Source organism: Coccinella septempunctata, chromosome 2, assembly GCF_907165205.1.
Source record: "Coccinella septempunctata chromosome 2, icCocSept1.1, whole genome shotgun sequence".
Lineage (NCBI taxonomy): Eukaryota > Metazoa > Arthropoda > Insecta > Coleoptera > Coccinellidae > Coccinella > Coccinella septempunctata.
The window spans coordinates 50,552,355-50,568,199 of record NC_058190.1 but is presented as its reverse complement, the minus strand read 5'-3'; the positions used below and the strand labels follow the sequence as shown (position 1 = coordinate 50,568,199).

The 15,845-nt window shown below is 34.5% G+C and overlaps 6 protein-coding genes across 6 annotated transcripts; 1 reads left to right on the top strand and 5 right to left on the bottom strand.

The window, feature by feature from the left end:
- Positions 1–258: 258 nt before the first annotated feature.
- On the bottom strand, positions 259–1,492 carry LOC123306375 (putative OPA3-like protein CG13603). The gene is made up of 4 exons (XM_044888351.1): positions 1,238–1,492; positions 995–1,163; positions 779–921; positions 259–684 (listed from the first exon to the last, which is right to left on the bottom strand). Exons 1-4 carry the CDS (start codon positions 1,377–1,379, stop codon positions 344–346), a joined length of 795 nt encoding a protein of 264 aa, XP_044744286.1. The 5' UTR covers positions 1,380–1,492; the 3' UTR covers positions 259–343.
- Positions 1,493–3,679: 2,187 nt separating this feature from the next.
- Positions 3,680–5,752, bottom strand: LOC123307718 (centrosomal protein CCDC61-like). The gene is made up of 7 exons (XM_044890133.1): positions 5,503–5,752; positions 5,362–5,444; positions 5,163–5,302; positions 4,942–5,103; positions 4,555–4,827; positions 4,161–4,346; positions 3,680–4,078 (listed from the first exon to the last, which is right to left on the bottom strand). The coding sequence occupies exons 1-7, from the start codon at positions 5,645–5,647 to the stop codon at positions 3,769–3,771; spliced, it is 1,299 nt and encodes a 432-aa protein (XP_044746068.1). The 5' UTR covers positions 5,648–5,752; the 3' UTR covers positions 3,680–3,768.
- Positions 5,753–6,350: 598 nt separating this feature from the next.
- LOC123307377 (pinin) lies at positions 6,351–9,302 on the top strand. Its single transcript, XM_044889659.1, has 3 exons — positions 6,351–6,992; positions 7,117–7,411; positions 7,482–9,302. Exons 1-3 carry the CDS (start codon positions 6,474–6,476, stop codon positions 8,012–8,014), a joined length of 1,347 nt encoding a protein of 448 aa, XP_044745594.1. The 5' UTR covers positions 6,351–6,473; the 3' UTR covers positions 8,015–9,302.
- Positions 9,277–11,056, bottom strand: LOC123307378. The gene is made up of 4 exons (XM_044889660.1): positions 10,835–11,056; positions 10,307–10,494; positions 9,965–10,158; positions 9,277–9,456 (listed from the first exon to the last, which is right to left on the bottom strand). Exons 1-4 carry the CDS (start codon positions 11,000–11,002, stop codon positions 9,359–9,361), a joined length of 648 nt encoding a protein of 215 aa, XP_044745595.1. The 5' UTR covers positions 11,003–11,056; the 3' UTR covers positions 9,277–9,358.
- Positions 11,057–12,102: 1,046 nt separating this feature from the next.
- LOC123308179 lies at positions 12,103–13,784 on the bottom strand. The gene is made up of 4 exons (XM_044890746.1): positions 13,576–13,784; positions 12,984–13,171; positions 12,343–12,527; positions 12,103–12,267 (listed from the first exon to the last, which is right to left on the bottom strand). Exons 1-4 carry the CDS (start codon positions 13,747–13,749, stop codon positions 12,170–12,172), a joined length of 645 nt encoding a protein of 214 aa, XP_044746681.1. The 5' UTR covers positions 13,750–13,784; the 3' UTR covers positions 12,103–12,169.
- A 598-nt stretch (positions 13,785–14,382) lies between these two features.
- LOC123308180 lies at positions 14,383–15,775 on the bottom strand. The gene is made up of 4 exons (XM_044890747.1): positions 15,550–15,775; positions 14,882–15,069; positions 14,627–14,811; positions 14,383–14,511 (listed from the first exon to the last, which is right to left on the bottom strand). Exons 1-4 carry the CDS (start codon positions 15,724–15,726, stop codon positions 14,417–14,419), a joined length of 645 nt encoding a protein of 214 aa, XP_044746682.1. The 5' UTR covers positions 15,727–15,775; the 3' UTR covers positions 14,383–14,416.
- Between the last annotated feature and the right edge of the window lie 70 nt (positions 15,776–15,845).

Sequence of the window (15,845 nt, the reverse complement as noted above, 5' to 3'; positions counted from 1 at the left end):
TTCCGATAGATTTAAAAACCTCGAAAACAGCCGGATCGATTCCGATCGAAATCAATAGGCTTCAGATGAGCACCAAAGTGCAAAATTCCACATCAACTAAATAAAAATTGAGAATGAAAGCATGCCCACAATTTTTCAAGAATTTGAATAACTCAAAAACGGTTTTTCTGATTTCCACCAACATCGATAGCCTCTGAGCACTGCCCATCCGCATTATCTTTCAGTAATTGAGCTTGACAACAAAACAAAACAAAATACTTTTCCTCTAAAACAAACTTTAATAAATTATCAGCATTCTCACAATTTGTATCTTACAATGGGTAACATTTTTACTAGTTCCTTCTCATATACAAGGATTTATTTTTACCCCATAAACATTTTGATATAAGTGATTCAAAGACCAAGTTAAAATTCCTGGTTGGTATTCAGAAGGTGGATATCTCCAAAATTCATTTTCTACATCATTAACTATATTTAACAGAAAGCTTGAACCTGCATTCGTTTTCTCAGGTAGTTTACTTTCCACTGATAAATTCAGATTTATATCTGAATTTTCAACTTCTGATATTATAGGAAAAGTTTGTGGTTTTATCATATGAGTCTCATTAGTTGGTGGTGGTTTTGATGGTGGGGTGCTGGCATCAGTAGTATGCCTGGATGGTTGTTTATCTCCAATTTTGGTATCTGAAAATACAAAATAATTTAAAATCAAACCTTATCTATATGATTTACTATAATTTTCGTATTAATCAACATAATTTATGAACTTGATATATACCTAATTCCCCAAGTTTACGCCTCAACTCTCTTATATGTGCAGCTTGTTGTTCTGTTTGAATGAAAAGTTCTTTGAGAGAAAGTTGTAGTTCTTCAATTTCTTTCTTTTTTGCCGCCTCTTTAGCTGCTTCTTTTCTTGCAGACCTTTTAAAATAATAATTTCAGTGTAATAAGGTTTCAAGAAATATAACGGCAAATTAACCAATATAACAGTTACCTATTATATTCTGCTACTAGAAGACCTGCTGCTATTAAGAAAATAATTCCTTCCCCCAATAAATTGGCTCCCAATTCAATAGCCATTTCTTCATTATAAACTGGTAAACTCACTGGTTTTCCCAAATTCAGTACCCACATTTTGGCCTTCAATTCACACCAATTATAAACTGGAACATAATTCGAAAATTTCAATTTTTATGGAGTCACAGTATGGAGGGTACCCCATATAATTCATACTTACATTGAGCTGGTGGTAAGCACACATATTTTCGGAATAAGGGGGATGTTTTAGCCTTCTCCTTGATAGCATTGGCAATAGGCTTGCTTATTTGTTTTACTAATAAAGCACCTAACTTAGCTACAGGAAAAGCCCCCACAACCATGATGTATATTTATGGAAATTTCAGTTATTCCATTCTCCTTCTAATCGGATTTCAAACACCAAACGAGAGCTCCTTCTCCAAGAAATCAGAAATGACACTTATGAAAAGTGAGGTTATGAAATGAACCATTGAACTAAAGAAAGTTCAATGGAAATGAACACAGATTACAGAGTGGAAACAAAGAGGAACTTTCCTCTTTGGTGGAAATGAATGATCAGACACAGGGGCGGCCACCATAAAACGATATGAAAACCTTTTGATATCGATATCGACCACCATGACAATGGAAGCCTCAAATCGGACATTTGGAAGCAGAATATTTGATATATGTAACGTGCGTTCAAAAAAATTCGTCGTCAAGTAGGCTATGGAATTTTGTAGGTTGATTTTCTGTGACTGAACGTAATTCTTTCCTTACATCACACTCATCAGTCATCAGTCATCACAGCCAAATGTAAACATTGATGACATTAACCTATTTATCGTAATTTTGTATGAAAAGGCAATTTCTCAGAAAAAATTACTTGCACATTCAATAATGATTTATTAGCATTTTTTCATTGAATTAGATTACAAGAATCCAAATAATCTGAGGCGATTGGAAAAATTAACCTGAGTTCATAAGTCAAAGACATGAATCTTGAACGAATCGAGTATTATGGTTTTTGTACTTACAATTATGTGAAAAGGTTGTACTTATAACAGTAGGTAATAGAAATAAATCACACTAAGAACCTCAGAATATGTTTATTTCTCAATGAATAAAATATTGAATTGACGCTGACAGTGAAAATCCATAACCAGAGGCAGTCTCTGCCATAACTGAAGAAACTGAATTATAGGATTTTCATTACAATAAGTTTCACGTTTAAGAGTTCTATATAATTAGAGTAGCTGTTGGAAATGTCCTCCTCTTTGCTCCAAACACTTCTCACATCTTCTTTTGAGAGATTCAAAGACATTATTCAATATAAAAGGATCATCGTTAATTAGATGAATTTTTTCAATGATCCTAGTCTTGAGTTCGTCCAGATTAGAAATAGGTGATTGGAAGATAGAATTCTTCAAATGAGGCCATAAGAAGAAATCACATGGTGTAAGATCACACGATCTTGGAGGAAATTCATTTTCAGTATTGAGGCTAATGAGTCGATCCTGAAAAATATTCCTTAGTGTAGCCAATGTTTCTACAGCTGTGTGTGCTCTGGCTCCATCTTGTTGAAAATAACTATATGACCATTCTTCGAAATTTAATTCAGCTATAAAAGGCATGATAATATCCTCTTTATAGCGTTCTGCTGTTAAAGTTCCGTCAAAGAAAATAGGTCCAACAATTCTTCTCTGACTGATAGCACACCAAACTCCAATTTTCTGAGAATGAAGTGGTGTCTCAATGTAAAAATTTTCCGGTTTTTGACTGCTCCACATTCTCATATTTTGGGAGTTGACATATCCAGAAAGATGAAACCAGGCTTCGTCGGAGAAGAAAACTTTATTCAGGTTATCGATGAATTCGTTCAGAAACCACTGACAGAAGGCCATTCTACGAGGGTAATCAACTTCTTCAATCTTCTGATAACATGTCAATCTATAAGGATACAAATTGATGTCTTCTTTCAAAATTGTGTGACATGTACCAACAGAGACTCCAGCTAGTTGGGATAAAACCCGAACAGAGGTTCGTGGAGCTTCTGTCATCACATTCTCAACATTTTCGATTAACTCAGGTGTTCTCTTCTTTGGTCGACCACTTCCTTTTTTTCTTTGAACGCTACCTGTTTCACGAAAAACGCTCACACATCGCGAAACAGTACTCTGGAAAGATTGGTAATCTACAGCAACGTTGGGATACTCGATCCTGAAGTCGCTGAGACATTTCTCAACAGAATATTTCCACTCGCCTTCTATTTTCTCCCCATTTCTGAAGTAGGATTCAATAATGAATGCTTTTTGTACGTCGGTAAAAACCATCTTTATTATTTGCTGGTAATTTTAATTTAACAACAATCCATAGACATAATAATATTATTTTATTATTTTTTATTAAGTCTATGCAACAATCCAAAACGCTAACTTGACAGCTAACCTGTAATAATAATAGAGCACAAGCTAAGAACTACGTTTAGAATAGTTTAGATACGCAATATCGACGTTTGAAATTCCATAGCCTACTTGACGACGAATTTTTTTGAACGCACGTTACTTATTTAGCCTAAGACCTCCTTTTCATAATTTCACAAAAAATGCACAAAAACGATTTTAAGCCCCTCACAGTTATACAATCAGTGAAATAACATGAATAAGTATATATGTTTAATTTTATTTTCGTGAGGGAATATTTTCGATGTACATAAATATGAAAATTAAAATTTGTATAAAAAACGTGAGTTCATTTGATGAAATTTCTTTTTAACATTTTTTGCAAGGATTCTATTTTATCCTCCAATTTCTTGAAGTCGGGATCACTATATTTTGGAAATCTCATTTTTTTAACGCTGTCTTTCGAACTACATCTTGATACGGCAGAGCTGCTCCTCGAGTTGTACTTTTCCATTAAAACAAGAGGAGTCTGTAATCTCTCGTTAACATATAAAGATTGAACGTTATCATATTTGCCCCTACTTTGATATTTGACACTGGAGTTCGAGCTACTCCTACTCCTATTGGCATCTTTCACGAATGCGTCTCTTCTTGAACACCTTAGAAAAAATTGAAATCAGATAATCTATTTTTGAGAAAAAAAATCTCTTTCCATGATCCTCTGTATCAAATTATATTCACCTAGTCTGCTTTCTGTTTGCTGGTGTGTTCCAAAACGAATCGGATTTCGATTTTTTCGGCTTAACATTTTGCTCAACGGAAATTTTAGGTTCCTGGCACCCTGTTTGCTTTTTTCGTCTATACACCGTGTTAACACTGCTATCAGACTTTTTTCTTGTTGGAGATGCACCATCACCACAGCAATATCTATAAAATAGTTGACTACTCAATCAAACTGTATAAAAATCGGAAAATTCGCACATCCGCAAATTTAGGTGGTTAAAATAATAAAATTTCGTATGAAAAGATTGAAGATGCATAGAATTAAATGAAAATCTTTGCATTTACCATAGACAAGTAATGAATTTATCATTATTAGTCTATGGTTACATTTCTAACTTCGAAATAGCCTGACCTTGAGGGACTTCGGAAGGATTTCAATTTTTGTTTCAAGATTTTTTCGGATATCTTCATTTTCTCCAATTCCTTCACTAAATCCATCTTATCTTTCCGTAACTTTTCAACTAAAATATGATGAGAGTTTCGTTCATTTGCCACGCTGGTTTCGAGCTTTTCCATGGCTTTCTCCAAACAAAGCACCCGATGTCTTGGTCTTTTATCAATTTCTTTCCTCAGAAGATTAATATCTTCCTTAAGTTGTAGATTTTCATCGGTCAATTCTTCAATTCTGCAATAAAAATTGTGTGGCTCAAGTCATTAGCGCAAACTAACAGGTTGTGCAAGCCAAATTGAAAGTGCGAAGAAAAGCTCAGTATATAACGGTGTTTAGTTAAGTTCATGCCTTCTTTGCATCGCATAAAATTTTCTCGTATCGATATTAGTTCTCTTTTCGAAAGCTCCGTCTTTAACTCTTTCTAATTCAGCTTCTAATCGTTTGATGGTTGCTTGTAAAACTACGGGATCTGGGGGTCCACAGTACTCCAGCGGAATTGGATAGCGAATCCTGAAAATTGATTTTATATCTTTGCCGATTGTGATGAGATAACAAATATTTGTTTACACCTATCGAATTCAACGCAGTACGTTACAATCAAATATCTTCTATTGTTATTATTCTGTCCGCAAACTTTAGTTATCTTCCTCGATCTGAGCAATTCCAAGTCTTCAAATGTCAATAAATCTAAAGATACGCATTCGCTCGTCTAGAAAATTTCAAACGGGTCAATAGGCCGCGGTTTAAACAAGATTGACTGGAACAAACCCTGAGTAGTCCGGATTTTATCATTGTCACGAAAATATCGAATTGTTTGAAGTTTCCTGTTTTGTGAGTTAAATTTTCTATATCTGAAATTCAAGAAAAGAAGTTCAAAAACTGTAAAGCCTGATCTACTCCTTCACTCACATGTTGCGTCGTAGCTGCATTGCCATTCCTCTCCAGAATTTTTGTCAGTTATAAGTATTTCTAAATTGTTTCCTAAAACGTTCATTTTGAAAAGAAATTCCTGCCCGTGAAAATTACATGTTGTTACTAAGTTTGGGTCCACCATTTTTTTAGATGAAATATTTCAGGGTAATATCAAATTTTGAATTATCAATTTTGACAATAGTTGATATAAAAATGAATTTGTACTAAAACAGTTTCTTATTCAATGACACAATTTTTTTTCATTTATTTCTGCTCAGTAAAATGAGTGTAATATCCTTGGAAAAAATTGAACCCAACGATATTTGATCCTTTTACAGAGTCTCTGCCTTTTATATAAAGATATTCTTGAAAATACAATTTTCCTTTCGTAAATTATTGTTATGCACAGAAAACCTCATATATTATGTCCTACAATGGTATACAGCCATAATAATATAGCTGCAACTTCTACTCAATAAACTCTAAGTTCTAAAGTTTTGAAAGAATTTTAATGGTAATAGCCCATAAATTAAGATTTTGTGTTGCGTAATGTTCGTATTGCGAAAAAACAGAGATCTCTCAATGAATATCGAACTCAGATCAATAAAATCTGAGATCTGAGATATCGAACCAAACAGCGTTTGACATTTTTTCGATATCCATCTAGTCTACTCCGTTTCTAGCAAAGAGATTTCTAGTAAACTAGAGTCGATCAATCGATGTTTGTTGAAAATAGTAACACTTTTGTTTGTTCCATGTGTAGATGGTCTACTGGCCAAGCACGTTTTTTTCGAAAGAACAAGAAAAAGAAGACTTACTTTTTTCCATGGTTTCGTCTATGCATATGACAGCCCAGAGAGCCGACAGAAGCGGATTGTGGTTATTTATTTCATGCATCAGTTTATTGAATTTTCCCAGGAATTCCTTGATATTTTTCCAAACATTGCATATTGAGGGATATTAATAATATGACAGACATTTTGAAATCCTTCAGTACACTACAATCTGAATTGGATGTGGCTAGAAGTACTTTGAAAGGTGTAGATGAAAATATCAAACGCCTCATTGGTAGGGATCCATCAGATGTGGTTCCCAGGCCCCAGAATAAAAGGAGTAACCCACAGAATGAAGAACGTGGAAGACCCAGAATAATGGGCAATCAGAATGAGGAGCGAAGATTCAAAAATTCCAGGTTACGTAGTATAGTCCAAGAAAATGAAGAACCTCCATTTAAAAAGAGAAATACCAATGTATCTGTATTCAAAAGGTTATCTGATCGACCAGTGCAAGAGAATAATCAAATGAATCACACTAAGGGAATGATAAGTAAAGTAATTGTTACACCTAAGGAATTTCCCAGTAGACAGGAACGAATGGAGGCCCAAAGTAAAGATGCAGGATCAGTAGCTAGGAATAGACGAATGTTTGGAGCTTTGCTGGGTACTCTACAGAAATTCCAGCAAGAGGAAACAAAACTAAAAACAAGGGTAAGTAATTGATGCATTGCAATCAAACTTTATTTTCAAAAGGAATTAATGAATAAACGCAAATAATTAGCATATTTAACTACATTTCTTTCATATCTATATCTCCTTTACTTATTGATTCTAGGAGGAGAAAAGGGCACAACTGGAAAAAAAGATTGAAGAACATGAAATTAAGGAAAAGGAGGAAATCAAAAAAGAAAGACAAGAATTATTTTTCAATAGAAAAAAGAAACAAGCAGAAATAAAAATGATAGAATTGAAGATGTTGAGAATGAAAGAATATGCTGCTTGGGAAGATTCCCAAAAGCACAGGATGAATTTTATCTATACAAAAACTAAACCTAGAATTCATTTTCTTCCTAGAAAACTTAATGACGCTCATAAAGCAGCTCTTGAGAATTCGAAAGCAGAAATTCAAAGTGAGTATTTCATGCCTTGAGTTAAGTAGTAGGTCAAGTAGATCGATCATTACATTTCAATATTTTTCAGGTATTATGGATAAAAAACGTGAGCAGGTACAAGAGGAATTGCAAAATATCGAAGAAAGAGGCAAAAGAATGTTTGAATCAAGGAAATTTCAACAGTTCAACAAAGAACAGGAAACTGAAGAACATTCAAATGAAAATGATATGGACGATGATGCTTTGGATCACTTGGATGATATCCAAAAGGAGGAGGAGAATGGTTTGAAACAGCTAAAAGAAGAATCTACCGAAGATACTAAATTCAGTGATAAAGACAGCGAAGAGAAAGAAAATCACGAGAAAACTGAAAACAACGAAGACTTTACCAATGACCTGAATGGTTCAAATGAGATAGCTGAAGCAAATGAGACTCATGGCACAGAAAATACAGTTTTTGAAAATATAGGTGGTGAAGAAAGTGAACAAATGGACTGTGACTCTAACTTGATTAGTGATTGTGAAGGTAATGACATTAAGGAGGAGGTGCAAATGAATGAAACAGATTGTAATAAAGAACAAACAGACATTCAACATACAGAACAGGTGTTAGAAGAGTGAAATGGAAATAAGTGTGAATTTCTATAACAAGTTGTAAAAATTTTTACTATTGTGGACTCAAAGTGAACAGAAATCATTCTCATAATTTAAGTAAAAATATCTTAGGTTTATAATTCCCAGATTAAAACTGCCATATGTGTATATGGTGGAAAAAAGGCAATTATTTCAATACATAGTTCACTTTTAGGATTCATGAAATCAAGCTGAATGGTATTATTCCATTATTGAATAGTGAACAGGACTCTAGTGTTTTTATTATAAAAATCTGTAGTGAGCAGAATGTAAATCCCCAGATTTCTTTTTTATATTTTGTCTCCTTTTATTTTAATTTTTGAATTCAGTATGTTATGTTATGACAGAGGTTTACATGTCTTTCAATAAATTTATATTTGTGTTTGTTCATATAGAGGGTGTTCTAGAAAACTGAATGGAATTTTTCTCAGGAGATTTGTCGATCATATTGACTGCCTAGAATCTATTCAACTGAAATATTCTTGTCTTGATGGTACTCACAGTCTTACCAGAAGTTGAGCCTCACTTTGTTTTTCGCATGGGACACTATGTTTCATTGTATTTTCAGATTCTCCAGAAAATTTTAACTACGGTTCATTCGAAATTTTTTATTCCCAAACTTCAAGGTTCTCGAGATATCAATTGATTTGTTTCAAATTTTACGTGAAGATATTGAATGAGTTATTATAACTGCTCCAGATTCAGGGTGTGAAACATTGTGAGATAGGGGTTTTTTTTGTCCCAGCCAATGGTCTATGAGAATAGGGGGTGTTGTGTTTGAAAAAGCAACTTTTTCATGTTTGACCATCACCCTTAATTAGAGTCAGTTTCGAACATCTCCAACAAACCTTCTGATCAACTAAGACAAAAAGTTGAATCTAGAGAGGTTTGTGTGGTTTTGGAAAGGTTTACGTAAACCTCATATAAATTATTGTGGAGAATTCAGAAATGTAATAAAATATAGGATGTCCCATATGAAATAACGAAATTTGGCTCAACTATAACAGACCAGGACATTTCAGTTGAGTAGATCCTGTCTATTCATTAGGATCCAACAATGGAAAAAATCTTATTCCGTTCTCTAGATACTTGTACTGGATTCTTAGCTTGAAACAGCCTGTATATTTGTCTGGGAAGTAAAAACATCAGATTTATCGGAATAAACTATGTTCCAAATTAATCTAATCCAAAGCAAACTTCGCAATCTTCTTATTGTGGCAGGAAATACATTGTGAATTGAGAATTGTAAATACGAATAAATCAGTTTAATAACTTATTTTGTACATCAGTGAAATTTTTCTCATAATTGGTTCAATATTAGTTTATCATTTGCTAAGCTTCAATTCTGATATCTGAACAAGATCGGAAGGTTTCTTGAGGGCCACATCCGTCGGCATAAGTTCCATCATCACATTTACCCCAGTTGTTGCCTAGAAATAAAAATTCTCCATGTAAAAGTGAAAATTTGTTTTCATTTCTGAGGAGTAACCTCTCGAATTGGACAAGAACTATATAGTTAAGCCCAAAGATATTACACTGTGTGTAATATCTTTGGTTAAGGTTAAGCTTGTTTTGATTTCTTCAAATCAAACTTACTTTCTCTGGGCTTGAAATAGTTATATACAAGTTTTTCAAAAAAGTGCGGGAAATACACTTTTACGCATGAGGGCAAACTGAAATGAGTGCTGGAATGTGGGTGGAAACGCACGGGAGTAAAAAACATATTTGAACGCCCCTGTGCGTTTTACTTTTACTTTCCCGCACTCATTTCAGCGTCGAAAGTGCCACTTTCCCGAATTGGTGCGGGAAATTTAATGTTTCCCCTGTTATTGGCGGAAAACATTACCTATTAACATTATAAGTACATATTTTCTGTAGCACAGTGCTTTCTTACCCTGGTGCAGGAAAGTCGAATTATTTATTCTTTTTAATACTCACCAGCAGTGTAGTGCCACCTTAACACGCATCTGTCACAAGTTAAATTGGGGGGAAGTACAACAGCGTTGGTCACATTGAAGGAGTCATTTTCTTCGCCGGGGATATTATACTGGGAGCTACCATCACTCAAGGTCAGAGGTTGGAAGCAGTCTTCTCCACTTTCTGGTTTTGTTGGATCTTCAAGAACGCATAGGCTGAGGAAATTCAGTAATTCAATAGAGCAAACTCGTGGATCAGTAATATGCAATATTATAATTGTGTAAACAAATTAGTAGTATAGTGTATTTTACATCGGTAAATAAATTAGTTGAAAAGAACTTTAGGCTATTTCTATTACAATACCTATATTTGAAGTTTCCTCGATGGCTTGTGGTCAGAAGCACACCAACATCTATGGTACTACCAGCCTTGTAGGTCCTCACCACGCCAAATTTGCCATATTTTCCAGTATTCTCATTCTCTTGGGGGTGAGGTTGGTTGTACACGTCTCCGCATACGCCACATTTGCCTCCGAAGGTATCCCATTGAACCTAAAAGCAAAAGGTCTTCAGTTATTAGAGCGTTTATGGGAAATATGAATTTTGAATGAAGACTAAATGTAGCAACTATTTTATGACCATTCTACATGCAGTGTGTGTCTCTCACTCTAAATTCAATAAATCATCAACGGTCAGAGCATAGACAAACTCAGAGTCAGAGCGTATTTACAACAAATTCACTGAATTTATTCCATGCAAGTCATATTAGAGACTTCCACTGTGTAGTGTTCGACTGGCAGCGAACACACCTACTCATTTTTGCAAGAGTTTCATTTTGTGCTCTTAAACTTCTTGACCAACATATAGTATTCTTTTCGTTCTTACTACTTACCGTCATTCCCCCGCAAAAATTTCCATCGTCGTCGTAATTCGCAGGCACATTGGGATAGAACCTCCACAAGGAGCTACGATTTGGGGGTTCTAACATCATGCCATGGCCCAATGTTTCTTTGAGGCAGCAGCACAAGCCGATGAAGAGTAGTATCAATTTTGGCGACATCACGAATCTGCGGAAAACTTTTTCGAATGCCTAATGATCAATGCATCCCGTTTATATGTTTTGAATATACCTCTATAATCAGTTGTTATTCAATATCTTAAGATTTGATACGGACGACCTTTAAAATTTAATTTTGTTTTTTGGAGATGATTTTCACAGATATCAGATAATGAAGATAAGTTTTATTGCTATTTGGAGAAGAGGATTGGAAGAAAAGTGAATGCTTGTTATGTCATGTTCAATTATTGATTGAATTTTAAAATAGATAAATTTTATTTATACACGTTTAGTCCTCCAGGTGAGTGGGAAAACCAGTGATGCACTTATTATCCAGAAAACACTCAAAATACCCTCTCCCTGAAAAATATTTATTGATTCAATATCTTTTCTATATCTCCTCGGCTTCGATTGCTCGTATATATTTTTTTGGAAACACTCATAATTGAGGAAAATGAAAATCTTTAATATTTGGCATATTTTTATCTCGAAATTATAATAATAGGATGCAATTGGATTCATTTAAATATTTTGAAAAAGAGGCGAATCTGATTTATTTTATGATAATTTTCAAATGATCGATTTATAATGAGTAGTTGAACTGCTACATAATATTTTTCTACTCTCCTAGAAATTTTTATGAAAAACAATCGGATTATAGAAATTCAGAGTTTTTGAAGACGTATTGAACATTTGGGTAGTCTTCTTGAATCGACATCAGAAAAAATCTACTACCATACTAGAAAATGCTTCGGTTTCAGATTTCTCATACGATAGGTGCGGAATTCCAATATCTCATATTGTTCACAGGAGATTTTCAACTCCTTTGAAATACAACATGAATTAAAACGCTCTACCAATTTGACTATATTTCTTGCTGAATTCTCACCTTGCTATAACGTGTACGTATGCGAAAGTTAGTTAGGTTGAAATTGTGCTCGTACGTACCTATATATTATGAATTTTATTATTCAAGAACTAAATAGTCTGAAGCCATTTAATGAACTTTTTTTTGTTTCCCAATAACCTCGATATAAACTGACTCAGGTTCTGACATAAGGTGGGAAGTGCATGGGGATGGATATTCAGAAAAAAATCGAAAACTTCGTTTATTCTTTATTTTTATACACTATCAACAGTTTTAACTCCTTTGATATTAAATGCTATCTATTATGCCTCAATTCGGATGTCAGCGCATGATCTGAAAGTTTCTTGTGGACCACAACCTTCCTTTGAAGTTCCATCATCGCATTTTCCCCAATTGTTTCCTGAAAAAAGTCATAATAAAAGATTAGAGGCTAATAGGTATGAAAGATTAACTGACAGAAGTCTTAAATACACACCTGCATTGTAATGCCATCTGAAGACACATCGATCGCAAGTTAAACCATCAGGTAGCTTCACTCTGTTATTTATCGTTTTTTCTACTGAAGACACATTATAATGCTCACTTCCATCTTCCAAAGTTACTGGTTTGAAGCAATCTTCTCCACTCTCTGGGGCACTCGGATTTTCCAGTACGCATATGCTATGTACACAAAAACAAGAGAAATTAAATATTTCGCTTCCTTGTGTTGTTGAAATTATGAAATGATTGGCCAAACACGACGTCAATGAGTTTAGGAAGGACTATTCAAGATGTTCCCATTAGTAGTAGTATCTAGGAAATCAAAATAGTTTTTTTTTGAAAATTTTTGGATTGTACTAAATCACAGATGGGCCTATTATTAACCTGAAGGTTCCTGATTCATTTATTTCAAATTTAACGTAAAGATTGTTGGAGAAAAAATCTCAATCGGTTCTCGAGACACTTCTAATGGACAAGTTGTGTGAAACTGTACCCTGTACCCTGTATTTTGGGTTTGATTGTCCGATTTTTGCGGTCTTGGGAAACTTTTGAATAAGTCTTTTGAATCCTCATTCATGTAGAGTGAATTCATCTTCTTGACTTCTCCACAACCTCTATGAAATGGTCTATACTAACCTGTATTGGAAATAGCCCAAATGATTTGTCGTGAGACGTATCTGGACGTCTATAATTTCACCAGACTTGTATGTTCTGGCAATCCCCATTTTACCGTATTTTCCTGTGTTCTCATTATCTTGCGGGTGAGGTTTATCATACCTATCACCACAAACTCCACATTTTCCACCGAAGGTGTTCCATTGAACCTGAAATAAGACCATGCTTAGAATATCTAGGATAGTTTTTGTATAAGAACTGTGATTGAAACTTATAAATTTATCCGGAGGAATACTTCGATATTTTGATAACTGAATAATTTTCGAAAATTGCAAATGATTCATTGTGTGTTACTAATCTAGTATCGATTAGAAATGAGCTACTGTTTTCAGGAAAAGAAATTTATTCACAGGCACGTTGAATTCACGAGATGAAGATGGGAAAGTGACATTCTGATGAAAATAAACCCCTTTCTCAACAAAAAATGACAAATCTGTAGACCTATTCAAGTAATTTTAATCATATTATTTTAGTTAACATTAGTTCTCTAACACACGTCTCAGAAAAATTGATTCAAGTCGACGACACATAAAAGAATGAAAAAAATACTCACGTTCATCCCGCCACAGAAGTTTTCATTATCATTATAGTTCGGGATTGCTCCAGGGAAATCCTGTGGGAACCTCCACAGGGAACTCCTGTTTGGAGGTTCCAACATCATACCGTGTCCAGAAATTTTTTGGACACATATCAAACCAATAAGCAAGATTGACCACTTGAGAAACATACTGGTGTGCTAATTTAGTTCAGATAAAAATCACACAATATCATACTTTTATATATGATCTCGCACCTTGGATTGATCTAGATAATATCCGTATCGTTTTTCAAGTTATTCAAATTCGGGAAAATGCGTTTTGAAATTTTCCTTCATGTTTGCACAAGGTAGATAAATCGATTTTCTGTTAGTTTCATGATTCTCATTTTTTTTTCAGTTGAACATACGATATTTATCCTTCAAGCATGATAAAAATATTGAGCTTCCCGTCAAACTTTATGAAAAAGTGCGAAAAAATAAAGTAGGTAATATTGCGCCATTCCATAGAGTTTTTGATAATACTTGCTCATGGACTTTCAGCATGAAATTCCTTCCTCAGAAACTCTGGTTCTTTCCATTCAATGGAATGGATGATTCCAAATTCGATAATTACTACTTCGAAAATCCCGAAAAAGATGGGGTAACATAAAAATTTGTTTATTATTTATTATTGATCATGGGATTCAATAGGCCTTGCCGTTTTAGATGAAATTAATTCAAAAAACTAAACTACTTCTTAGTAATTCAGGAAAATGTTCCTATTGAAATGAATTCAGTACCTTCCACGTTGATATAGGAAATTTTGGGAAATAATAAGATATGTTGGATTTATAATATTTATCATTAAAAAAAAAAATTATTGAATTTTTATATCGGCACAGTTCCTAAAAGTCTCTTGAGGTCCGCAGCCAAGTTTTCCTCTACCATCAGGACAGGTTCCCCAGTTGTTACCTGAAAAATATAACATTCATTACAATTGGTCGAAGATATTATGAAAAATTAGCTAATCAGCTCTAGTCTTCTAGTATGACACTAGGGTTTTTTTCAAACATTACTGGTTTATTACCTGCTATGTATTCCCATCTCAAAACACATCTGTTACATCTCAGTCCGTCAGGAAGTTTCAGAGAATTGTGGATTATGCGTTCTCCTGCTCCAATCTTATATTCTTCCCTTCCATCAGCCAGTTTTAAGGGCTTGAAACAATGTTCTCCACTCTCTGGTTTGGATGGGTCATCTAGTACGCAGAGACTACAATAAAGAGAACGGACTTGAAATATTTGACGAAAATTCTGTTAATGATCCACGGAATTTGACCAACCTGTAGCGGAATTTTCCTCTGTGGTTGGCAGTTAGCTGGACTTTAACATTGATCACACTACCTGATCCGTAGGATCTTACAGGACCGTACTTTCCGTGTTTACCTGTATTCTCGTTCGGCTGAGGATGAGGAGCATTATAGGGGTCGCCACAAACTCCGCACTTGCCTTTGAATCGGTCCCATTGCATCTTAGAAAACAATGATTTGAAAGTTAGTTTGAATCACTACTAATGAGATTCTGGATCGATATTATTCCTTTTTACACACAAATGTTCTTGGTGGATCCGCCATATCTTGTCTTTAGCTTCAGGAATATGAATGTAGGAAAAAGCGAATGGCGTGCTGGCGTGCAAACATGGGGTGAATAGGGATCTTTTCAGAGCCTCTTGTAATTTAGCACTCTTTTCTAGTAGAACTTTCTTTATGCAATGGATTTGAAAGGAAGAAGAACGTGTTGAGAATACTTTGTGGTGTTAAAATACTGATCATATGATCATAGTTTTTCGAGGACGAGTACCTTTACTTACCAAAATTTCAAACGTATAAAATTTGATGGAGTTGATATCGATTTCTTATGAGTAAAAAATTAACGATCAAAATACATCACTGTCCCTAAAGTTCTACCATTTCATCAATTTGGCCTTATTGAAAATAAAGTTAACACTCACCGAATATCCACCACAGAAGATTCCTGTTAAGTCGTAATTTGGAACGACTCTATGATTATCCACTGGATAGAACTTCCACAAAGCACTTCTATTTGGTGGTTCCAGCAACATACCGTGCCCGAAGATCTCCTCTAGAAATAAAGTAGCAACTACGAACAAAATGTGAAAGAAATGCATTTTGACCTGTGCACTAGCCGGAACCAGAAAATAGATGAATCGGTCTTCATATCTTCTTTGTGTTTTATACGGAACCAAAAAGAGATAATGAAAAATTTCGTATGAAGCGAAGAGATAAT